The 27,683-nt window shown below is 34.6% G+C and overlaps 1 protein-coding gene across 3 annotated transcripts in view; it reads left to right on the top strand.

Annotated features, from left to right (window-relative positions):
• The window catches only part of LOC150101102 (astacin-like metalloprotease toxin 1), a 210,030-nt gene that overhangs the window by 138,702 nt on the left and 43,645 nt on the right, over positions 1-27,683 (top strand). For 2 of the 3 annotated variants that reach the window (XM_090401789.1, XM_090401790.1), the window contains exons 2-3: positions 1,431-1,630; positions 23,461-23,724. In XM_090401789.1, the coding sequence (XP_090257915.1) occupies positions 23,685-23,724 (40 nt within the window). In that variant the 5' untranslated portion in view covers positions 1,431-1,630; positions 23,461-23,684. The remainder of the gene's footprint in view (positions 1-1,430; positions 1,631-23,460; positions 23,725-27,683) is intronic. The other variant, XM_090401791.1, reaches the window with a different exon arrangement.

Genomic DNA, 27,683 nt, shown 5'->3' with positions numbered 1-27,683 from the left:
CTTTTCATAATAGCCTATCATCCAGTATTCAAGGTAAGAATGCTCCAACCAGTAGTTGTGTTTATTTTGAATTGCGATCAAGTGTACTATATCAGCAAATTGCACGTGTTGTGGTTTGGCCACGGCACACCACAACAGAGATAATAAGGACATTAAGAACAAAACATGGACTTTCTACGTCAAAACTGGGGGGGGTAGAAAAACTCTTCTGGATTCGTATTTCAGTTCATCTAACTTATCTGCAGATCAATGGTTGGTGTTCTTGGGAATTGTTGCCGATGCAATTAAGGCTATGAGAACAGAGAGGATGAAAAATCTTGCACCACCTTATGCGAGTGGATAACTCAAATTCTGCTTGCAGCTTAAAATATTTTCAACTTTGATGAGAAATATCTCAAAATGCAAACTTTGTATGAATCAATTCCATAGTATACTGCTATTATACATTATTCTTCAATAAATAAATTTAGAACAGGCGCGAGTGCAGTGACACCAAGGTAACTTTCGGTCAAACTGCGAAAGTTAAGAGGCAATAAAACGCACTATCAAAAAAAAAAAAAAAAAAAAAAAAAATCATACATGGAGTTCCATCGAGCTAAATCTGACAGAATAGTTGTCAAACATGTCATCGACTCACGGATGGACTCATAAAACCAAAAGATTCCCTCAGGATCTATAGTGACAAAATCTATACTAATTACAATCATCAATTAAATCAGAGGGACACGTAGGGATGGGTTAGAGGGGTACGTACTGATTAGAATTCAATGGATTCTGTATTGCTTTAAGAGCGGTTGAATACAGGAATGGCAGAGGTGTCTCACACGTAGAAGAAACACTAAAAGGGCAAGGAAGAAAATAATAATGCGAAAACTCGAACCAAAAAAAACAGTAAACAATCCTTAATCATAAAACATAGCATTAAATTTATATTGGTATTTAAACTCTTTGAAATTGTTAAATGAAGCAGAATTTTAATCTTGTACTTATTGTATGAAGTCAAATAGCATATTCTGATTTGGTGGCAGATGAGATGGCTATAATAATAATAATACATTCGACATATATTTGCGTATATATTATTTTACCTCTAGCACAGATTATGAAGAGAACATCATCCACTGGTTGGAGATATTTTATTTGAACAAGAGATTTATATTTTAGCATTTTTTTTTTTTTTTAATTCTGCTCAACATTTTAGTTAACGATCTTTCTCTTGACTTGACGAATAACAAGTAATAGGAGTTGTCATTAATTGCGACTGCAATACCAACTTAAAACGAAATTGAGGAGTGCTTTGAAGATGCTTAAGAATAACCTTTAGTATTATTACACTTTAGTCATTATCAAGGTAGACTTTGAGTACATTTCAGTTCGTCAATTTGTTTAGTTATTTATAAATTTATTTTATTTTTTCTTTTAATTCGTAGATCATGTCAGATAAAGGATTTTAAGGTCATCTAATCGTCAAGAAAATATTTGTCTGGTTTTCCCTAACCGGAAACAATTAGTAGAGGATAAAAGACTAATGGTGAAAGAAAGTGATTTTTTTTTTATAGTAATTATGAAACGACGAAGAAAACTATCAGAAAATTATGAAGAATAAAAATCAAGAAAACAACTCACAGTTGTAAGTAAATAATTTATATATATATGTTTATTTATAAATTAATATAAATATTAATAAAATTTTAATTAATATTAATAAATTATAAATATATATATAAATATATAAGAAATGTCAAATATTTTGGTATCACTCAAGAAAATCGAGACCAATTAGTTCCTCAAAACATTAAATTTAATATTGATGGAGTACTACTGTCGGTAATGAGAACTGGTGAAAGCTGCACGGGATATGCCATTTATGTTAATTATTTGAACTATTGTTAACAAAATAATTATACAACTCTTGATTCAGCTTTTCAACCATCATTTGTTTAAATATGAATGTCTTTATGTTGATCCAATGCTAGAAGAAAAAGAAAAACAAATCTTAAAAGCGAATGAGTTGGAGAAAAATACTTTTTGTGAACTGACAACCACAGTCAAGGTGGTCGTGTCACACCAGGTTATCAAAATCGTCTCTAATCGTTCGGGTACTGACTGATACTTCCAATTCCCGTCAGTGAGTTGGAGGTGGAGTGTCAGAAAGAATTATGTGCAAACAGACGGGCATTTGTTTCCAACAAGCGTTTCTGAATGGTCACCTCTGACCCCATTACGATGGGATAATTTTCTTAGGGAAAACAATTCGTCGAAAAGAAAAAGACGGTGGATTATGTGTCTTCATAAGACTGCACATATGAATCACGCTGAAAATACAAACTTTCTCTAAATCAACTGCGTGCTGTAAAGATTACAGAATTTATCTTTTTTAAAAAGAACGGTAAAGACTTTACTGGGAATTTTCTTATCTCTGATTCGATCACATGACACTAGGTGGCGCAACCAAAGTAGGGTAGTGTAGATCACGCACACTCAAAAACGGTAAAGTACCGTCTCTTGGGAAGCAAAGGGTAGAACGAGGGAGTGACGTCTTGGGGTTTTGTGGTAAGTGAGAGACGCTACAGCAGCTTCTCCGACTGTAATCATCGGGATTGGAGCGACTGAAGAACCAGTCTATAATCTGCCGGGATCGAGACACTAACCCTGATTGGACTTAAAAGAAGAGAACGCAGAGAAAGCGTCGGTGACCTTGGCAGGTAACCCCGCCGACAGGCCAGGACTTGACCTATCAAGGCCTGAGAACGAGTACATTCGATAAAAGGCTCCCGAGTCAGGAGGAGGTGCCTGTTCTTATTCTGCTCACGTGCTATTGCATCTTCCCCTACTTTCCCCTCTACGCCTAATTTTTTATTTATTTTTCCGCTCTCTCCATGTGAATGGGTTGCGGTTGATAGGTTTTAAGTACTAATTGCAAACTGCACCTGACGAAGTATTGCATTTATTTTTATGAGAGCACAAAAAAAAGAATACAAAAAATACCACAAAAGGCCACGGTAATTATTAAGCCTAACCACAGTTGTTATGGAGACAATTATCATTTCTGCTTAAACACCTGGCTATTAGTAAGTTGAAAAGCCACCGAGCAGATATTAGCAAGCTTATGGCACTCCTCAAGAATATGGGAGGTGTTGTTTCTAGTAATGGGAACGAAATACACCGCGTTATTACGAAATTAAGGGGTAGTTCCACAGATCACTGTTTAGCTTCGTTAGAGAATGGTTCGGAGAATGCAGAAAGAAACATAAAAGACAAGCCTCCTATTTTTCTAAAATGTCATCGACATGTTACGCTAATTGGACCATTCTTTTTTATTATACTTCGCTTGCAGCCATTCTTAGAAGTGAATGCCTTCGTCAGTAGCGTAGACGGAGAAGTTGGATCAAAAGGAAACCTATGGTTTGTTTGGAAAATGAATTCAATGCACTTCACTTTTGTCGAATAGGACCTTGTTATTATATATATTCAAACATCTGATATATTATTATACTTACAGACAGTTTGCTGTTCTCAAATAACAATCTACTTGTGATTAATTATTATTAGTAGTATTATTATATATTCCAACTCTATTCCTCATCATCTGTTATTAATAATTAAAAATCCCTTTCAGTTTATCTTTTGATTTATACTACTTATTATATAAACAGCTCTTTTATTGACATTATTTTTAATACGATATTCCAAGTGACTAACTTCACCTAAAAGTCTCAACTAGAGAATGAATCCTGTCTGACATTGCAATTAGTTTGTAAGGAGTACGTCCAGCTGGGTCTGGAATTTTACTGCTGGTCATTGACTGTACATGAATAGCTGTCTTTGAGAAAGGTAGGTTATTAGCTTATTTAACTAAGCTGGTTTTCATTTAAGAAACTTGCATTAATTAAAGTTAAGAATTTGATTCTGGAAGTTGCTTTACCAAAAAGTTTACATCTTAAGACTCACTTCATTATTCTAAAGAAAGCATTAGAATTGTTTTGGCATTTGTTTGCATCGAAATGTGTAACGTTCAGGTTTTGTACCTTGCCACTTTAGATGGAAAAAAAACGAAGAAACGTGAGCGCTGTTGAGTACACCATGAAGATTTCATGATTTTCATACATGAAACCTGAACCCAGTAATGGTAAACAACCGAGTTATTTAGACTTATCGGAAGATGGAAAGTTGTGGTACGCACAAGGTCCCTACTATTTTCTCACACATAGCGATGATAAATAGCACTAATATAAAAAGTAATTTATTGTTTCAATGGCAACTCGTGTCTTACATTAGAGATTAGACAGTCAAATAACAAGACTGTTTGATAACACAATGGCAAATTTGAAAATTAAGAACTACTCGGTATGGGTATATCTCTTGTTGCTAGAGATTTTTCCAACGCTATATTTTTGTCTGCTGAAAAATACTTGTAGTCTTTCTTATTAACAAAAAAAAAAAAAAAAAAAAAAAAAAAAAGTTTGTACAACTAGACTGCTTAAGGATGAGCAAATCTTGTGGATGTTCAATTCTCTCACCACGTATAACATGCAGTTGTACAACGAAGATGGAATAACTGTTTAAAGTGGCTCCAACGAAGATTTTGAACGAGTACTAAACCAGAATTTTGCAAGTGTATGGTTAGGATGACTGCGATATGCTGACATCTACTTCGTTAAATCCCGAGGAAGCAATTGAGGTATGTTTAGGTCAGCAGAGGTCGGAACAAAATATTATTTTAAGTGTTGATAACTAAAAATTCATACTTAAAAAAAAAAACTTCATAATAAAGGTAACAAGTGGGCGTAATTTCTCCTTAATCCACAAAAAAGAACAGTATTGGGATTCATGATATTAACGATAATCTACCCCCCCCGTAGCTTTTTCTTGTTTTTTCTGTATGAAGTAAATAAATTCAGTTTCCGCAAAAAAAAAGACTTTGTTTACATCCTTATGAGAGCGGCTAATTTACTTTCGATTGAAAAATCCTTTTAAAGGTCTTTGCGTCCTAGACGGGAATCGAATCCGGGGTTTTTCAGCCAACGTCGAAACAGACAGTTACAGGCTCTCAGCTTTATCCACCCGCATGTTCTCGAGTATGTAAAGAAAAAAAAAATAATAATAAAACTGTGCCGTAGGAGTACAGAGAGTTATCTTGATATGGCGATTCTCAGTAGAGACTAATAGTGCTGTATTCTATTGAATCCCTGGGGGGGGGGGGGGTGACATGCACGTTCCCTGAAAATATCGAACCAGTACGGATCGCAACTTCTTTCACATTGCTACTTCCAAAACTCCAGTCTGGTTGTAGTCTTTTTTTTTTTTTTTTCCCAAAATCTTTAATTTGTTCTAGTTTTGTAAAATGAACATCGTTTGGATAAAGACAATTCTGTTATTAAAAAGTCATTCTTTTTAGATGAATTATTGGACTTCCGGAACTAATTTATATTCTGTAAATAAGAATAAATAAATAAATAAAACACTACTTCGTAGTGTTTTATTTATTTATTTATTCTTTTATATCGTTATCATTAGGAAAGATCGAGAGGGAATGGAGGTGTGAATCTCCATCTTTATAGGTAAAGGATCACAGTCTGAGTCATCTGACGGAAAATATGTAGGTTGAATTTCCTTCCATTGCTTTTATTCCTTTAGTAAGTGTCTCTCATGTCGGATACTTGTTTAATGAAATTCGTATAAATCTAGTGAGAAAGGATTCAAGTCCGAGTGGGGCAAGTAGATTTAAATTGCTTCGTCACTGCTATTGTTTGTAGAATTACTTTCGGAGTGAAGATGGTTTTTCCCAATGCGTGCTTTAAGCTAAACGTCATTTGGAGAGTTCCTATCACTTCTTTCACCTTTTCTGTTTATTCTAGATATCTGCTCATGTCATTTTGGTCATTATGATGAAGAGGGATACAAATCATCCCTTTTCACTTTCATTATTTGTTAACTTCATATCGATACCAAGAGAAGTCGCTACGCTATAATATTCTCTGCAATCTGCGTGTTATACAGTCTGTTGGGAAAAGTTTTAATTGGTCAAGCCCGGGCCTTATGGTCAAGACTTACCCACAACTGGATTGACACACATTTGAGTACATTCGTTAATGACCACATACGGGTACTGGACAATCCCTGGTTAAATAGCTTTCTGATGCCATCTGCAGAAGACTTTAGACATGCTAGGATAAGAAACTATCAATTGCTAACCCAACTGTGGAATAAAATCGAGAACTGGTTATTATTATTATTATTATTATTATTTTATTCTTACATTCGTGGATTTTTGGAATATTAATTCTGATCTGCTGATTTCCAAAATATCCCGTATTTTTAAAATGGTCTTCCCACCATTCCAAAGCGGAATTTGATTCTGAACTCACTGGAGTAGGTAGAAAGTATTATTTATAAAAATAAATCTCCTCTAAGAGTGTCTAAATACATAGTTGAGTACTTTTTTAGAAAAAATAAAACTTCAAAATGAGGGTAACAACAATATGGCTGCCACAACAAAAAGACAGATGTGGCCTATAATAAGATAAGAGAGAATACGTTTGCATGGCACCTTTTAGTGGATTATAGAATAAAATTATCCCATTCGTTGGTTCCATCTGCACTTAAATAATAGCGTCATAGTTTGCGTCTATATTTCCTGAGTTTGCCTCCCCTCTCAATACATACCAAAAATACTACAAAGAGTCAAACGACGTATAGGGAAATAAATTAAAACAGTATGTTTATTTTGAAGTAAAACTTTAATTTCAACATTCTAAAATGTTATTTTTCTTGCTTTTTTGTTAGCAAAATCGTCGATGACATTGGCGAAGTCTATTTCATAGTAATGTAGGTAATTCTTAATCAATTTTATTTAGAAAAAAATCCTCTCACAAGTAGCAACACTTACAGCAATTGTAAAAAATTCGCTGTAGTATTACAATAGTTGTAACTGAGTTCTCGAGACTGTATTTTCGAATTTATTATCCACAAGAGGCGTAGCTGGAGGCGGACTGCCCTCTCCAGCTACGCCTCTGGTGGGTAATAAATAGCTTTGATTGTATAAAATTATATGAGCAATATTATCATTATCTCTTTCGGAAAATATACCAATGAACAACCTTTTTTAGATAGTTCGTTCCGAGTATTACAAAAACTGTGACCTAAAATATCACTCTCTCAGATTTCCAAGTGATTTTAATTTTAATATGAGTAATATCAATCAATGCTCATATTTATTTAGCTGTTTTAACATTGTGAGAACAATGATTTATTTTTTAGCTGTTTTTAAAAACATTTAGCTGCTTTTAACATTGTGAGAACAATGAGCGCTATCTTTGATCATGTTGGTGAAATTGACAATTGACAATTGACATTTATGTCTTTAAGGGTGAAGCAAGATGCTTTTCATATTCCCCGCTATCTGTCGTGGTTACAGTGAGGGTAAAATTTACGAGCAGTTTGCTCGCCCTGAATGGGCATGGAGATTATGCATCGTTATAGGAGGCTAATATAGTTTTTGGTCTTCTATATTTGAATATGTCCGTTGGCTCATATGCTGCAGCTTGTTGAATCAAATCATTGGGGTGTGTGGACGTCTTTAGAAAAAACTTGGAAGCTAAGGATTGTAGATAAGAGAGAATATATGGAATATTTGTGTCTCTATGGAGCTGGCTGTTTCTAACATACCACGGGGCGTTCAGAATCATTCTCAAGCACTTGTTCTGCACACGCTGAATCTTGATAATGTTAGCGTTAGAGGTGTGGCTCCAGGCTGGAGAGGCATAGGTGATTATGGGACGAATCGTCATCTGGTAAAGTTGCAATTTGATTCTGTTGCTGAGCTTGCTATTTCTATTAATTAGCGGGTAAATCTGAGCTATGGCTTTAGATGCTTTTGCACATGCAGACTGTTGGTGAAAACGTCATTAACAACTTTATTGTAATATTATAATATAAGATAATGAAAGGTTTATACTATTTTTAATGTTTAAAATAAGAATTCTTAAAATAATTATTTTTTAATTTTGAGTTAGAAGAAAATATATTTAATTTACATTATAATTTATGATAATAATCAAATAAATTTTTGAAAATCTGCCTAATTTTTTTTAAATTTCGTCTATTGTAAGCAATATCGACCTCAACCATTAACATGTTAATAAGTACATCATTTTTCCCAACTTAAGTCTAAACGTCATAAAACTTCTTCAAGAAGTCTGAATGGACATTTAGCTGTTTTTAACGGTGTAATTAAGTGAATAACAATGACTGTAATTAGTTATTACTAATAAACTACCCGAGATGGACTCCACCGGTAAACAGGAGACAACACACGTGCAAATTTTTCCATGTCTTTAAAAAAAGTACCAGTTGAAATCAAAGTCGAGACTAGCATTTATATATATATTAGTATGTCAGTATGGCGGCCCGTACGTAAGCACTGCGACGCTGCAGCACCCCCAAGGAAAAGATGAAAAAATTAAATTTTGTTGGTGTTTATAAATAATAATGCTTACACCATTATATAAATGCAATACAACATGTTAAAGGTTACAGCTTATGTCTCGACATGGATTGAATAGTTAATAATTGGAATCGTTCGATTAACGCTTTAGATTACGAAACAAATGCACTGCGATCTAACGCCAATAGTTTGCGCTTGTCATTGCACGGTTACGTCATTCCCAACTGTAACTGCTCAAGCGGCAGTGTATTTTTAGTATGTTTACGCGCCTTATTTCTGTGGGATATGAAACGTTTATTATTGGCGCGTGTTCTTGGTGAACTATTTTTTTGTAAATCTTATTTTATTTTGTTAAAATAACATATAATTATTTATTTATTATAAATAAATAAGATACAAGGCTGAATTATGACGAGTTTCACTGTTGAAAATATGAAAATAATTATATTTTTTCAATTATCATTACACACAAAACAAATGCACTGCGATCTAACGCCGATATTCGTTTGCACTTGTCACTGCTATTGATACGAAACTTTTATTATTGGTGTTTGTTCGTGGTGATGAAATATTTTTAATAAAGCAATTTTTAATATGTAAATTTATTAATAAATTAATTAATAATCAGTAATAAATTTATTAATAAATTTATTACTGATTAGGAAAAAAAAGTGTTTTTTTTTTTTTTTTTTTTTTTTTTTTTTTGTATACGCAGCACCCCCACTTAAAATGTTTACTGGCCGCCACTGATATATAAGCTTCATATTCTAGTACAAACCCATCATGTTTTTGTTTTTTTTTCTCTCTTGGAGCAGATGTTGCTAAAGAAGAAGACCAGCAGGTGGCAACACAGCATTGACTGTTTGGCATTTCATAGTCTTTCTCTTCTTCATATCTACACCAGAGCCGGAATGGTTGGCCCAGTTGTTAATTCACTTGCTCTTCAGACTGTAGGTTCGAATCCCATCCTGTGTATGGATCTTTTTGAGTGTCTTTAAATCTGATAACTTCCCTAGTTATGGAGGCTTGAAATAACTTGGAAAAGTTCCATGTTTTGCAGCGGAAATGTTCGGAGCATTGTTTCATTTTATTTATGCAAAAAAAAAAAATAATAATAATAAATAAATAAAATAATAAAATCGTAATCTCACCGACGGTACTAACGTCCTCTAGGCTTACAACCTTCTTGAGTTCTCGGTAAATTCTACAGACCAGATCTTGTTAGCGGGAGCCAGACCCAAACCACCACTGGGTCTGGCTCCCACTGACGAGACCTCAATAAAGGTCGAAACCGGTCTGGGTAGTGGCCCTTCCCTTAATGCATAGCATTATACATGTCCGCAAGGAGATGTGCTTTGCATTATGAGTGATCAGAGCTTGGTTCATCTTTACCACGAGTTGCCTCAGTCCTGAAGATAATTCAGGCACAAACTTTGTTTGCTTACACTTGGATAAAGGATTAAACTAAATTTATTATCTTTCAAGTATTGTTAATATCAATTCATCCATCTTTGAAATGCTCTCGGTATTTTTATAAAGGAGATCATTTATCGATAAATTTTATTTGCTCGGATCGTATAGGAGCATAAAAATCGCGTAACGTTTCGTCCTTAGTCTGGTATTGACATGAATAGGAGATAGAATGCTGTAACAACTAGTGCAGTGTCGCCATCTGGCGAAAAAAAATGCTGCGGTTTAATGAAAGTTCACAGCGAAATATCGCGGGGACATTTCGTTGGGATCGAGATAAGAATTAGAATTTTAGTTACGAAAGCTTGAGAGAGAGAGAGGACAAGTCGGAGAATTGCATGTGCTCCATAAGGTACCATGATACAGTATAAGTAATAAATACTAGCACATTCTATTAGCAACTGAAATAAAAAATAAAAAATAAAAATTACATGGACAATAGGCATTGGAGAGCAGACATAATCCAGCATCTCCTCTCCCTACGGTGTTATACAGAAAGGTAGTTGGGGGGAGCAGTGTCGTACAAGTTGCACTATTTTGACGCATGAACGTGCTAAACAATACCTGTAAACATTAAAGAATTCTCCGATCCCTCCTACAAGATCACATATCACACACACACACACTCTCAGTATATGCTCACAGCACCCAGGTGGCGATGGGAGGTCGTTGGTCAAGGACAGTCTGTTGTTAACCCCGTCTACCCTAACGTCAGTCACCCGAGCGCTAGTCTACGGAATAACACTCGCGACTAGAGTGCCTCTCGGACTTCTAGGAACGTAAACAGAGTCATCTGGTGATTCCAAGACCCATAATGCTTTACGTGGCGGTTCTTTAAATGCACGTGAGTATTATTGTCATCGAGCAGTGACTCGCGTGGAAATTTCGCTAAACAGAAGAGACCTGTCTAGAGTTCGACGCGAGACTAATGACCTGGTAGCGCGCTATGGCTATACAAAACGGGTGGAGATTGCTTGAGACGTTCCAAAAGGCCATGAAGAAATAAAGGCTTGGACACGAACCTTAAGCTTAAAGGTGGAAGGTTTCACATTTCTACCTTCTTCAGCCTCACTCTTTCAAGATTTCTCACGTTTTGTTTACTTGCATGCTCTTTCTGTCGAACTTCTCCACATCCCTTTTGGGTCTTTATTCCTCCCCCGTTTTTGACCTATCAGTTACAGTAGTTGGTCTTTTTTTTTTTTTTTTTTTTTTTTTGTCCTCACTAGTCTAGAGATAGATACGATTTAAAAAAAAAAAAAAAAAAAAAAAAAAAAAAAACATTGCATTACCTGCCTTGTAAACACACGAAAATCAGTTAAGAAGAAATCAATATAGAGACGAAGGCCTCGTTCCACATTTGGTAAAATAAGATGTCCCAAAAACCGTATACAGAATGAAGATAAGTGTATTTTCTTTTATTTCACCTAATTCAACAGACGAACTTAAAAAAAAAAAAAAAATCTAGAAGGCAAATGGAAACATGAATAAGGATGACAAATGATTGGATGGAAAAATATATGCATATCACCAGATTGGCCAATCAGCGGAAGGATAAAAAATCAAATTATTTATATAATAAACCAAGCAATAAACTACATTTTATCATTTTTCAAAACTTTTTAAGATTTTTGTTTCTACATTTAGCTTTAAAATATGTTTGGATCTATAATATAAATTATAGATCCAAGACGTTAAATATTCTTCATTTTAACGTCTTATGTATGACAAATTAAAGCCTTTTTGACTCTATATTTTAGTAATTACATTTTATCACTTTCCGATGTGCCTCGAGAGGGGGCGCGCCTGTAATAAATACCAGAAGTTCCAAAGCAGAAACTCAATGTAGGAACGTGAACACGAGACAAGATCTTGCAGAAGTATAAGAAAGGTCTGACAGAAACACTTAAGGAATTATAGCATTTAGGCTTTGTGTTTAGATAATCGGCTCACTTCAGGTGCGATTTGATTTCTTGAAGGATTTGTGCTCAAGATATTCCGAAGAAGGAAATGCCTTTCTGAGTTTCATTAAGGCACTGCACATTCCTCAGTGGCATTTCCCACGACCACAGGTTCAAGCGCATCACGTGACCCTGAATATAGACACGTCTCAACTTAGAGCTTCCGTTATATTTCTTAGAAGACAGTTGGGGTATTTTGTGAAGGTTTTTGTTTCCTCCATATACGGACGTAACTCTAGAATTCTTCAGTTTTCTATAATCCTCCTTCAAAGATGATAAGATATAGAAACGAAAGTTTTTTTGTTTTTTTTCCTCCCTTGTCATCCGCACCAGGAATGTGTACACAAAACATCAGTAGCCATTCAACCGTGTTAACAAACATCCTAATTACCTTACTCATTTGCACATATTCTTTTCTTCTTTTCGTCACTGTCTGGTATACGACCCCTCCCCCACCCTCTCACGTCCGCTGTCTTACCATTCGGGTATTAAGAGGATAAATAAGAAATCATAGATCGCTTCACTGCCAATGTTTATCTTAGAGAAGATACTTGATAATTTATTAAGGAAAACAAATATAAAATAAATATAGCTTTCCAAAGTCATTTAGAGGAGATTTAGAAATACTTTTAAGTAAGAAATGGATTTTCATTTGCAGTTCGAACGATAAAATCAAGTCGTTTGGCTCAAGCTATGTCAAATGATTAATAACAGCCAATCAAAATTAACAATGAAAAAGGATGCGCGCGCCTTAGTTTATCTTTTAGTTTTATAAACTTGAGAAATTTTATGTAAAACTATATTGCGCTTGCGTTTTTTTTAAATCTCCCCATTAATAAGTAATTTTTAATAAAAAAATAATTATAAAAACAAACTTCTTTATTTGTAAAGACCGATAGATAATACGACGATAAATCGGGACTCATCTTCGAAATGTAGAACGCTGAGCAATCCGAAATATAAGTACAGTATATATTATTAGAGAAAAGCGAGATGTAGTCATATATAAAAAGTCAAAATGGTTAATTTTCTAATAAATTAATTTATATAAGTTATTAATAAACGAATAATAAATAAAAGAATATATAATTTATCTGTAATTATTTGGTTGGCTTTAATAAAAAGAAACATAACTCTTAAACTCTTTAGGTTTTCAAATAAAGCAAAATAATATTCTTACACCTAACATTGAAATTCATCTCACAGTTAAAGTTAGTCATGAACCAGAATAAATACTATCATATTTCCAATTATACAAAAAAAAAAAAAAAAAACCTACCCTAAGTGCACCGATCGCAGTTATTTACAGTATTTTAAAAACCTGCGCAACTGGATTTAAATAAATAATAGGCTGTATGTATATAGACGTTCATATCGTGATTAAGCTTTCCTTTTTCCCATCCGGATGTATTTTATCCAAATTACAATATTATTATTATATGCATTTTTATCTATTTCCGGTTTAGCAGACAACTGTTATAAATGTAAAGATCCAATTTCTTTCTTGATACTCATATGAGGCGGTTAAGGAAACGTTGCTCTTAAATAAAATATGTTTGTCTATCAAGTTATTTCTTTGAACTGGTTTTGTAACTGATATTCAAATCCAGTATTAACAAGTTTCTCCTTTCCTGTCCAACATACGCAGTTGTACAGTACTAGCGGAATACGGGGTTCAACAACCTTTTTCGTTCGGAATTGACATAACTATTTATGTACGAAAGGCAGTTCTCAATCATATCATATCAAGAAAGAATGTAATATCAATCATGTCAATTAAAAGCTTTCTTCCTGTTCACCAAGCAGATTAATTAAAGACTAATTACAGACGAAGCAAAAATACTATACTATTATATTGATGTGTATAATTTTGTTTTTCTTCGTTTAAATAATTTTCAGTTCTCCAAAGAATTATTGGCATCCAATTAAATAAAAAAAGGTAAAAAATGAGCGGCCAATAATAGTAGTCACAATATTACATCACGCATGACGTAATTTTTTGTATACTGTATACAAATCTACATCAATTTTCTAAGCCAATGTTGCTTTTTCAAAAATTAAATTTAAAAAAAAACTTTCCCTAAAGTGTAATTTCAAAAATATTAATTTTACATACTATTTTCACTAAGTGTATACCTATTTTTGAAAGTCGGAGTCAAAATCGTAAACTATTGCTAACTTATAAACATTCTGAAGGGATTTAAAAAAAATTTAAGGCATATTGTCAGGGAGATTATCTCAATCTGCTGGATTTAGAGCCACGGAAAGTGAAGTAGATAATCTGAATTAATAGAATTTTGATAAAAATATTCATAGAACGAATTTAAAAAAAAACATTAAGTTAATCTAAATTCAGTAGTTATGTTTACATATATTTACCACCATTATATTTTGGTTTAAGCCAATACAGAATATAATTTGGTTAATCCTCAATTGCCAGTCCATCCTGATTCGTTCAATATCGTGGGTGCAACACAAGGTGAGGATTGGACAATAGGCTAGAAGCGCTGATCGGTTCACCGCACTCCTTAAAGACTATTTGTGAGGATATCCCACAGTTATCTAGCTGTGACCCTTAAGTGAATCCCCTTATCAAAAACTCTTGATAGGAAGTTCGTAATAATCTAAACTTTTCACGTATTATCAATAGTATGTTTGTATATGCCTAGAAGATATATAGGAATTTCACTATAATGTTTTTATAATACATATTAGAACACATTTTAAATAAAACTTCTAATAACATTTATTATTAATATATAACAGTTAATATACTGCTATATTGTTAATATAACAGTATAAATAAAAAAATTAATTAAAGAAATAAGAGTTATAACTCTCAAAAATTTAATTAGTATCTAAACACCAAAAATTATTAAATATCCAGAGCCACTTATTCATTTAGCTGAAAATCACATTACAACATCGTGGAATAAAATTTTATTCGGTCTCAAGCTATTATCCCAAGAGGAAAAATATGCAACCCTGAAACAAAATAAATTTGCATGTTAAATGTTTCGGAGATTTGTGTATCTTTGTAATGAAACTGTCATAACACTGGAGAATAAATTTCAAGAGACGAGATTAAGTTCATGGCATTTTCTTAAATCTTTGTGCACGTGAAAATAAAATTTCGAAGAAAAAGTAATTGTATTTCCAAGTGGAGTTTTAGAAATATCCTTGACTTCATCTCCAGATTATAGAATCTGGCGATTGTATGTGTATGAAATAAATGAAAATATTTCATCACGATCTTCTCTTCGAATCAAAGATTAATATGGTCTGCTACTGCGGCAACAACAACACATGTCCAACGTAATTCAATATGAATTTAAAATTATCCAAACGTTTCGCATGCCTCTAATGTCCTTGATCTTTTTTTTCTCTCGCCGTATAAAAAAACTCGAGGCGGGCGTGCTTGTGCCGTTTGATGATGACGTCATCGTGGTATTTCTGCCATTTCCGTTTAGCTCACCTTGGCTATTCGTTGGGGTGTTATTACCGTTGGCCAGTTGTTTTCCCCTTTCGTCAGTCTCCTGGTCTTGTCAACCAATTAGATGTTTCTTTTCATCAACCGCTCTTTTGCCGATGACGCGGGTATAGTGCCAGATAGACCCGAGTCTTCTTTAAGGGGAAGGTCAAGGACAGACCACACCGCAACAGGATTAAAGCGATGGAGAAAGTTGGTAAAACATCCGGAATGCGTTGCGCCCCCCCCCCCTCTTTGACTTCCCACCTTTATGTCTCGTCCACTTCATTCGATTTTTCACTCTCTTCAAAGTCACCTTCCCTGCATTTGAATCTCATTCTCACCAAGAGTTTCTTCAACCTCTTTCTTGACAGTTCGTGAATTATTGAGATTCTTCATCATCCTTTCCTACGAACTTATCTCTCATCTTTACGCGATTAAAGCATCTTTTTCAGGACTGAATCTTAATCCTATGAATAACTATTACCATCTTGTTTCTCTATTGGAAGATAGTATTGAGCTCCTGTATACTGATGATGTTATTAATAATTACTCTAATATCCACCGACAGCCATGTCCATAATCAAATAGCTCTGGCTTCTGGCAACCAAACGATTGTCAGAAGCCATTTAGGTTCGAATACCATCTAAGACTGGAAGAAATGTATTAGCTAGTATTCATAGGAGGATTATTATTATTTTTTATCTTGCAAAACAGACAAAAACCGATCAGAAACACATGCAAATTTATAGATATATTCCTATCTTCATGCCTAATGGCTTCGACCATATTTCCTAACGAACAACACACATTGAAAGTGATCTTCATTATCAATCATGTAATACGCAGTGATAAATGATGTGGGTAAAAAGAAGGGGACATACAGTAATCGGTCAACAATTCCCGTGCTTAGGTAAAGGCGCATTGATAATTCTGATAAACTAGATTCAAGAGTGCTGGGTCTATTGCGAAATGAATACCTTAAAACAAATATTTTCGTGGAATACCTTCACCTTTAAGTGTCAATGAGGAGATATCCAGAGATGGTTTTGTACATACAGGTCCTTAGGCGGTAGATGATTTTCACCTCGCCCGATGCGATTTCACGCTTTTCTTATTCATAACCTGAAATAAAGGAAAAGGTTTGATCTCTAGAGAGCAGATTTTCTAGCTTTTGTAATTGTTGTCCTTCCCTCACTATGCCAGCAATGATGCATCTTCAATCTTTCGCGGATGGGAAAAAAAAAAAAAAAAAAAAAAAAATCGAGCGAGGTGCGTTAGCTAATCTTTGGCGCATACCGCTTGCATTGCGACGTCTGCACCTTCAGAGGATAGCCAACAAACCTGACCTAAAAATCTAAACTGGATTTATCCCTATTTTGACCCAATAAGTCTTATATTGTGCCTACTTTTCTTTTTCTTGGGCTTCTTACGAGAGCTGATTCCTCAAAACTTCCTCTTATTTTTACTTTATTTTTCTCCTACTGATTTAATGTGACTGTTTACACTTGCAACCATCAATCACTTCCTTTGTTCTCATTTGATCTCCTCTGGTATGCCACCATTTTACGACCCAAGCAACTAAAGCTACGAGGCCAGTATACTAATGTCTGTCCATCTGGATAGTTTGTTTGGAGGAATTAAAAACCAGTAAGAAAACCCTTGGGCAGTCTATCCCTGTGTGAGACCAGTTAACTTATCTTCATCTGGAAAAGCCTTTATAAAATGTTCTTAGCATCCTAGATCGAATTCGAATTTTTCTAAACAAAGGATATTATCAATGACCAAAACTTTGAAGACTCACAGCCAGAAGCTGTAACAGCAGAAGAAGCCAATCTGGCATGAACAATCTGCAAGTGCTCGTGGCCAGTTTGTGGCTTCTTCGCAGATGTTTCGAAACAATTTCATGTTTCAATGGAAACTACCCAACGTCATCAACTTTGAAGGTTAACAAAAACTGTCGAAATGTAAACGAACAAAGAGAAAAATAAGATTAGCATTTTACCAATGTCTGTGAAAGATGGCTTACCAATTCTTGAGACAAAAAATGCATCAATAAACGGATTCATAAAGCTAATATGAAATAAAACGGAGCGGGGGAGGATTACTTTAATATGAACATTAATAGATCAATTTGGGTGAAGCAGCTTTCTCGATCCGAGACAAAAGTTCACTTTGTGCATTGAGTTGAATTTCAAGGACTCAGCCCATTTTGTGCTGAACCACTGAAGTCTGTAGAATAAGAACGCCTTCTAAATGATTACTGCCCAGTATTAGTTACTCGAAAGTGGTTGTTCCTGGAAGACAACCACAGCGTTTCAGAAATAGCAAAAGTGCTGGAGAGGAGTTTCTTTGGCTAATAGGACAGAAAGTAATGGTATGGATTTTTCTTGGCTAATGGTTTTCATTTGGGATTTTGTCTTCACCGTCATAACGCTATTCGAACAGAACTTGTAATTTCTTTTTTTTTTTTTTTTTGTGCGTTCCAGGTCCTTTTTCGTCTTTATTTATCGTAATTTAATCGTGTACAATACCAGATATTTCATTCACGTCTTCTAACCACTTCTGTTCATTATTTATTTATTTCGTACCCTCGTTTCTTTTATGGTCGAATAATGTGTGTGTGTGTGTTTGTGTGTAAACATATTTATGTGACTCAGTCCACGATAAACTTGTAGTATCGTGGGTATTAATTTTTTTTTTTTTAGCAATTTGTATCATTTATTTTTTACTTGGTCTGGAAACCCTGCTCTACAGACCAGACATGGAATTTTTTTCAAGCCACTTCAGGCCTCCACTAAGCTGGCAAAGTAGTCTCACACTGTATGATGAAACTCTTCTCCCGCCTAAGGACAATCACGAACTTTCATGTCCCCACAGTAGGATTCGAACCCGCATCCAGATACGCTAACCCCTTGGCCAACTAGGCTGACTTAAAAAACTGTTTTATTTCTTTTCATAAATTTCATTTTTTGTTGGCTTTTGTGTTTATATCGGGATGTTTTGAGTTCAACAATTATAATTAAAGGCAGTAAGAAAAGATGGTTTGATGTTAGAGAGATTGACACGTAATGCTGTTTCTATCTTTCTATGATCAAAGAGAAATACTATGGAAACCTGTCAAATATAGGCTCCTCGTTATTGATAGTTGTTTTGCAACAAATGTGTTTAAGTGATGAAGAATGTTTGATTGGGGTTGTTGCTGATTGTGAAAATCGTGGTTCTAAAACGTAAAGTATATAACTTTAATTTAGTTATAATTTTATATAAAATATTTATATAATAATTATATTTAGAATTTTATAACTATATTTAAGTATTCTTCATATTTTAAATGTTTTTCTAAAATTATTAAAACACCTTTTTAAAACATAACTAATGTTACTATATAAAAAAAACAGGTTAAACCTAAAAAAATGAAGGTATGACCGTGAGATGCGGTGATTAATTAATAATAAAATAATAATATCCTTGGAAGATAATGGATGGCAATGCTGTACAAATGAACTTAAACTGAGGTTCGGCTGTTGCTGTTACCTCCACGGGCGCTGAGATTCGAGAGTTTTAAGTTTGCTCTCTTAAGGTTTTTGCCTTACGGGAGCAGTTTGAGTCTCTGGGAAAGTGTTCTCCGGCACGGCCCGCTGAGGGGCTTTGTCGGTGAATGCTTTTCCTCGGAATATATGAGCGTGGGTGTGGGCGGAAGGCCATCACTGAGATGGACAGTCTTTCGCCCACGATTGAGTGGTCTAGGAATTGTCCGAATTTTTAGAGACGGCTTTACTTTAACATACGGCAATGCTGTAGCCAATGAAGTTTTAACTGAGGTTCGGCTATTGCTGTTACTCTCCTGCCGTGATCAGAGCTTTAATAGCTCAATAACATCTTATCCCTACACTGTCCTCTACAGATATAACGGGGAAGATGAAAAGCATTCTTGCTTCGCCCCTTTAAGCCAGTCCTTATAAGGACTATAAAAAAAAAAGAATTACTTATAATAATGGCATTATTATCGAAATTGCAGATCTAAACTGTACGTTATGCAGGTGATGTTATACTCGTAAAGTCTATAAAAATGCAGTAAAAGTTTGCAGGATTCATTAACTAAACTGAATACTATCTTTAGCAAATATGGAGTATGAAAATCAGCAATCAAAAGACCCAAACGAGAACAGGCAGAAACAGAAAAATTCAACTCTTTTTATTAATTCAAATTCAATATTAAAAATTCTTTTAATATTTTGCCATAACACGTATTCCATTCAGCTAGTTTCTTCATAATTAATGGGATTTCTTTATTTTTTAATATTGTAATCATTCCTTTTTTCACTGCATTGATCATTTTTTTAACCTACTTCGTTTATTTTTATATTATTATAATTATTTTATTTTAATAGTTTTCAGAATATTGTTGTGTCCAAATATCTGTAATCTATAAAATGGTTGTTCCATTTCGCACATCGTTTTCCAGATAAGCTACAAATTTTTCCCAGTTCTTCCTATGACTTCTTTTCGTCCATCACTGACAAATATCTGCATTCAATTTCGCCTCAAAATTGTGTACTATGAAGTCATATTTTAAAGGCTTTTTCTATTATTTTCGTTTTCATTATTCAGTTTACTTCGCTATATTTCGATACACACTATTCTTAAACCTTCATACGCTCTCAGTATAATGATTTCTTTATTGACTTTTCCATTCCATATTTTCTTCTATTTTTAGTAAATAAATAATAATAATGATAATGAAAAAAAAAAAAGGTTATTTTTTTTTTCATTATTATTATTTATTTACTATAAATAGAAGAAACTTTTCATTTCATTACATATATTTAAATTTTATATTTTTTAAAAAGGTGTATTTGTATTTTATCTTTAATTAGCCCATTTACTTTTAAAAAATAACGTATTACTAAAAATACATAGATAAATATAAATTCAATCTTTTTTTTATAAATATTTTGGTTTAATAAAGAGAATAACTTTGTTTATTCGAATGTACAGGAACGTTCGAGGGGGGTGGGTTGGTTGCAATAATCGTTTTTTTTTTTCATTGGAGTACTGCTTAGACAACTAAAGTATCAAATCAAACTGAAAGTTCTTTGCGTCCCAGGCGGGATTAAAACCCGAGTATTTCAAACCAAAGGGTATCATCGCTATCAACTGCTGTATGGACAGAGGTGGGATAGCAGATTTATAGACTTCGGCGAAGTTAGTTTTATCTGGCCATAACTAGTTCATTCACATTCATTTCTCTATGAGAATTACTTAGAAATTTCTAAGGTCTTCCACAATCACAAGAACAGGTTTATTTCTTTGTAATTTCACCAAGAAAAAAAGTGCTAACCCTTCTTTATTCAAAATACTTCACGTTGGTTAGAAACTAGGATGGGCATCCTGTGTTCTCACGAAAGTAATTTCTACTGTTCTAACTAGTAATTCTTTCTTGTTTCTTCCCTGCTAGCCATGCTTTACATTTAAAGAATAATAGTCCGGCTGTGATTGCGTTTTTAACAAGCAATTACAGGCAGGTTTGGTATGTATAAATCCTGCACATCTTGTTTAGTCAAGGATTTGTCCACATATTCAGTAATTATTTTCGAAATAAACATCTGTTTAGAGATTTCGGTTGATGGCCAGTAAAAATAAATATGACGTCACTTTGTCAGCTGTAAACAGACGCAGGGAAAGTATTTGATAGTAAGGTGATTGAATATCTACTGCGAGCAGCATTTCCCTCCTTAGTATTTGTTGGGTTCAACGGGATTTGTTTGAATGACTTTGTTTTGATCATTACATACAATTTATTGGACTTAAATATATCGTCCAGTCCTTTGGATCATCAAGGCGACTTGGGAACCTCCTCTTAGCCATTAGAATTTTATTTTTTTTAAAAGACATTTTGGTGACGTCTTTGAAGTTTGAAATTCAGAACGAGGTCATCTAAGTGATCACACCACAAGGGAAGTCAGTAAATGGGCGTTTAAATACACATTAAAAGGAAAAAAATACATTGAAGACCCATTACCTCATCAGGAAGAGGTTGAGAGAACTAGAATGTTTTTTTTTTTTTTTTTTTTTTTTTTTTTTTTTTTTTTTTTTTTTTTGCAAATATCCATACCCATTTTCTCACGACTTAATTTTTGTGGAAGATCCTATTTCGAACATGGTATGTTGATACTCTGAAGGTTGTTTACGAAGGACAGAGATTTAAGAACAAAAACTCTAGATATAGATGGACGAGTGGACACTTTTAGATAACATTTGTATACAACTTATGCCTTTATTTTGAGATTCCAGTCGCTATCGAACCATTCAGTATTTCCCTATCTGCGGTGTTTCATTTACATCATGCCAGCTGACAATTACTGGCGCCTGCAAAGATAGGAAGAGTCTGTAAACTGATGCAACTTTCGATGAGGGAGACACCCCTTCTCCAGGAGATCTGAACTCCTTAAAGCTATTGAAACGTAACTTATTACATCAAAGCAAAGTAAGGAATATCAGGCATATTATATAATAAAAATCTTTGGGACCCACAAAGATTCACTGCAAGATCCACCAACCAGTTTATTCTATCCATTTTCATGCCTCAGGACAGCGTGCAGGTGTGTAGTTTGGATTTTTTTACTCGTTGTTTTTTCTTATATGAGGCCAACACAAATAGAAGTGAAGAGAAAGAGATTGACCTTGAAAGAAATGATTGCAAGTATGGAAGAGCAAGTTACTATTATGATAATTGGGCGTGAACAATTAAATCGCCCGCGTAAATATATCAGCTTTTTTTCCTTTGTTGGTCCACCTGCAGTCGTAAACTAGCAGGTGAGCGTGATATCAGTTTCAGTGCATAAAAAAAAATAAAAAATAAATAAAAAAATAAAAATGAAGGCCACCAACCGCAGTCAATGAGCCGAAAAAAAAGGAAAAAAAAAAAACTCCTTAAATGCTATCTTGGTTTTAAAATTCCGGCTGTTAAAGTCAAGGGCTTTATTATTATTTCACTTAAGATGCTTCAGATGTGAATCGACTTTTAAAACATGCAAATTTCGCAAATAATGCATACAAATATTTGATTTGAAAACCAGAGTACCGAAATGAATTGGAAATAGGAAACAAATATGTTACGAAACGCATTTGATAGGGATAACTAAATTGCTAGAACAAAATAAATACTCCCCCCCCCCAAAAAAAAGATGCAGGGTTCCGGAAAGGCGTTGCCTTAAAGTAAGTTGATCCCTAAAGTGAACAGATCATGGGAAAAAGAGAGAAGAAAATACTGTGGAGTGCAAAACATTTCAAAGAATTGCGGAGAGACTAGTTTACCATATCAAATAGAATAAGGCGAGAAAAGCATGAAGACAAATGGGCGAGCACATTTTAAGGGTTTTTTTCCGCTTCTTTTTCTTGGTGTAGCCTTGTCTGCCCATGATCAATGAAATGGATCGAGCTTTTAAAATTTCCTATCCTCGTATCGGGATGGGCGACCCTCTCTCTCACACACACGCAGCTCGATGGGAGGAGAAAATAAGGAATAATGGCGTGACCCCTAGCTGAGTTGTCTGCTTTTCCACCTCGCAGGAGGTGGGGGAACAGTGCGTGGAAAGCAAAATTACTTTTTGTGCGTTGTTCTCCCCTTTTTCCTCCCCACACTTTTTTCCCCGAGCCCGTGTGTATAACGCCTATTGGTAACACGAGGTGTTGTATGACACACTTCTGGATTTATTTCTCGACAGAACTTCATTTCCACAACTGCATCTACCGACACATATTAATGGAGTTCGTTTTTATCGTAGCGGAAGGCTGATTTTAGATACACCTTCGTAATGACACGTTCAACAAGGATTTGGGAGGTGTAGAATTTACAGTGAATCACCACCTTCACAAGGAACTTCTGTCTCTTTTAGTACAGGCTTTCAAGCCTTCGTTCTATCTTGAACTAGCATCTACACTCTGGTGAAAAGTAAAGGAACGCACAATATTTTTATTTTTATTTTTAATCTTTCCTCAACTTGAACTGATATTTTTTAGAATTACTATTAAGATTTTAAACAAAATATTCCAGTATTTTTATTCAATATTTCGCGTTATTTTGAATTGACATTGATTTTGTTTCTTTTCAGCTAGGTCTTTCATATCACACTAAAACAACTGCCAGGAAGAGAGAACGTGTATTTCATAAGACAAAGAAAACCTTGATTTTCTAGAGAAATATTCAAGGATTCGACTGATGCAGAATCAAAAAGCAAAAAAACTTCCGCTAAAGCTTGGATCAAACCTTATGGTTTGCACTGCTGAGAACTCATTTTGGTGAAGCCAGCGAGTGATACTCATTAAAACGAATATTATGATTGTATATATGCGGTTATCGATGAACAATAATAATGGTATTTCTTTCTTTTGACTTTGATAAATCCTGCGCTCAACAATCTCAAGTTTTAAGATCTGCCATAACCCATGTTTTAAACATTGTCTCTTTTAAAGCAGCCTCTCCATGTTAGAGCAGGTCTCACCTCTTGGGCTGAATTACACGTTTAGCCATTCTGGCACACGTGACACATCTACAGCCTCTTCAACTTAAAAAAAAAAAAAATCCTTTTCTGATTAAAACACTGCTTCTCACCTGTACAACTTCTTGCACTAACGTCACGAATCTGAAATTCATCCAACTTTATAATACTGTTTTCCCCATCAGGAATTGTACACAGGAAATCACTCGAAATTCTTGATGCCATATAGAAGAGAGGAATCCACTAATTAATGATTTTTCTCTCTCATAGATGTGCTGTTTCTTCTCTTTGTCTCTTGCATTTTTGAAGGCAACGTTCGTGTATTTCATAAGAACTAAACTGGCCACCATCAACCAGCCTTCCACTTGTCCTTAAGCTTATAAAGACTACGATCTCCAGTAACTTCAGGTGATCATCAAGAGGATCTTCTTACTTCATAGCCATTTATCCACACATACAAGAGCGCTAATGTGCTATAGGTTACATTCTCTGGTTGTGGACTGGATATATAAAAACACATTTTCTTCCAGGACAAGAGAATAGCTCGAGGTGGTGTTTCCATGAGAACTATAGCTTATTCTTTTGCCCATAATCCGACTATTTCCATTTTGCCTCAAAGATATCAATACATGCCTGTTTAAATTTTGTTTTTTGTTGCTAGGTTTGCAAATTCAGTTAAATTACTTTATTACATACGTGCTATTGGATTGCGATGGTCAGCGTAAGCCGTGTCCTTCATGGAGGAGGATCGTCTGTCGCATTTTAGCACTTGATTTTTATTCCAAATTATATATTATTATGCTTAGAAAATCAACAGATTTATTATGCTAGAGGTGGTTTCGGGTGCGTGCTAGTTCCCTTTATATCGACAATCGCCTTACTGCTATCTTATCTGAAATAAGGTCATGTGACGCAGTCTTGACTAATAAGCATTTCAAGCCCAAAGGCTGTTCCCCCCCCCCCTAAGAACAGCTCTTTTGAAAGCCAGACTTTGCCTTGAAGAAATAATGTAATAGTTCTGCAAAATTCGAAAATAGCAAAGTCAAATTGCATTCTTTCATTTAAATACGAGGATTGTCACAGTTCTGGCTGTTGTGAGTCAGGGGGATGTGCAAGGCCGATAAAAGCGGGCCAAGAGCAGCGCCTCTCTCACGCATAAACCAAAGCCAGCCTCTGCTTGGCTACATGCCATTTCTCAAAAGGAAGTCAAATTATACAAAACAACCAGAATTAAAGTAAATCGGAAATTCTTTTCATCTAAATCAGATATTGAACTTTCTGTAAAACCTCAGAAGAAGAGAATGGAGAAATAAAAAAAACAAGGTGTTTTAGGCAGTAAAAAAAAAGTATATATACAAGTAGCTCATATCAAAAGGTGCGTGTGTATAACAATCTCCCCCCCCCCACACACACGTTGTTTAGCTAATTAAGTAATCTTCTTTTTGGATTACTTACTTTGCTCGCTTGTTCTATCACAGTGACTTTTTTTTTTTTTTTTACTCCTTACACCGAATAGAAGTTTTGAGTAAAACGTCAAGGCAGCCGATGGAATCCCCTGTATATTAGTATTCCACATCAACTGCTCTGCTGCTATCTGATTGCTTCAAAATCTAATTTGCTGTTCCATGTAATCAAATGTGTCCCATTATATTTCCATGACAACGTTCTGATTGCCGTCAGATGACAGTAGTCAGTATATGTGTGCTGCATTACTCGACAAACTATGTACGAAAGAAGTGAATTGTACTCCACCCTCGATATAATAGTTGCGTTTGTTTGTCCTTGATTATGATGGAGATGTCCTGATGCAAATAACTTTTTCCTTACGACAGAATATTAACTTATAAAGAACGAAATAGGCGAGCCATTCGAAGCTTGGCCAGATACCACTATGTTTACATGGGAACCGTGCCTTCAATTGTAAAGAGAAAATAGAAATTGCTAGCACACAGAATCGCTGTAAAATTATTTTGAATTTGAAAAGAAAAAAAAAAAAGAAAAGGGTCATTTTTGAAGTGCTACGCGCACCAAAGTTCAAGTATCACCACTTTGCACGTAAACCGATTTAACTGCTCTTCAAATATTAACCTCGGTAAAGTGATCCAGCTGCATGAACTTAAAGAATTGTGGGGACGCAGGTGTTATACTCGCCACCAGAAAGAGCTCCCTAAACTTGCTTTACGATGTTCTAATTCTCCTTGTGCATTTAGGCTGGAGTTCTTTAACGGTATGACAATAATTTCAGATCACGTGAGTAGTGTTCTTGTGCTTGAATTACACCGACAACCTTCTTATGAATGTTGGTGCACTGGAACAAGACTTCCTTCATACTAAGAGTTTCCTCCAAATACTTGCGTTTGCTAGGGCATTTCGTTAGCTGTCCCGGTGCACTCTTGTCTGCAATTACTGACGTTGCTTGTTTCTTTATGAGGATCTTAACATCCTTATTCAGTTTTAACCTTCCTGCACCATACATTTCGCGAAATACAATGCATACCATCAGATCAGGACTTATTCCAAACAAGTCTAAATCTAAAACTAGGTCTTCCTTAATATTGAAACGTAGCTTTTATTAAGGTTATTATTTTATTAAATAGAAAGATCCGAGAATAATAATCTTTAACACGTGTTTGATTGAAAAAGATGAGTCTTACGATTTAGAATTTTCGACAAAATTGTCACTCCCATCCCTAAAAGAGACACCTGTTGCCATAGAAACACTAAGCACGTCATCCCTTGTTACATAGTTTATAAAGATAAAGGAATATTCAATGCTAGTCAGTTATTGGCTTGAATTCCTCCATCTCCCCCCCCCCCATCTCCAGAATAAATGAAATGAACAGATACTTTTGAACCATAGTGGATCGTTTTCTTAGAGGGCAAGGAGGGAGGCTTGTTTGCTCATGAAAAAAACTAAATAAAAACGTATTTGCGAACACATGAATTGATAGACAATATACTTACTTCAGTCCATAATTTCTACATTGCGCAATTGTGACTGGTAGTCATTGACGCCTACATACCCGGTTTAATTTTCGATGGATGTTTCTTCACACCCCCGCCTATCCCTGAGCTTGAATGCTACTAACATGTAGAGTGTCACTTTCCTCTACAAGTAATAACAGGCTATGGTTCCTTTTCGGCGACCAATATATACTTTTCTTGCGTTATAATAGTCAAGTAATTTTCTTTATGTGTGAACTACGATTATAGCATTCCATGGAGTGTGGATATCTAAGATACATGAAGCGAATTTGTCTAAGAGGTCCACGAAGGCAATTTATTTAACGTAGTTTCAAAACCGGCTGCTAGAAGGGATTGTTTAAAACTGGAGACTTTTTTTAATTGTGGTTATTTATCAGCTAAAAATTAAATATATGAATATTAATATATCTTATTACAGATATATATAGAGATTTTCCCACTGAAGGAAAACGTAGAAAATAAAATAAAAAGAGCAACAGATTAGGGGAAATGATAGAACAAATTGCGACTTATTAGCAACTATTAGAATGATCAAGAGAAATCACATCTAGTAAACCAACATGGCTCGACTAACATTCGATAGACAACAGTTTTGAAAAATCACAGCATAAGCAATGGCATATGAGATCTGCAAATCAAAGGCTCAACTCCACGATTTAGTAGGTTGGGCGATTAATCTCCCTTATTTTATTTAGTAAACGGTTAAAATATAATTCAGTTTTCTTGATTGTCTTCTTAAAACAGTAAACCAACAAGATATGCCAGTCGTCCTTTATTTTTTTTCGGTTATTATTTTTAATAGATTAGTTAACGCAATTATTATAGAAGGTTTATAAGAAATAAAAAAGCAT

Source organism: Typopeltis vanoorti, chromosome 12, assembly GCF_054136105.1.
Source record: "Typopeltis vanoorti isolate ZY-2024b chromosome 12, IOZ_Tvanoo_1.0, whole genome shotgun sequence".
Lineage (NCBI taxonomy): Eukaryota > Metazoa > Arthropoda > Arachnida > Uropygi > Thelyphonidae > Typopeltis > Typopeltis vanoorti.
The sequence above is the reverse complement of the archived record's forward strand: the minus strand, read 5'-3'. Positions and strand labels throughout refer to the sequence as shown.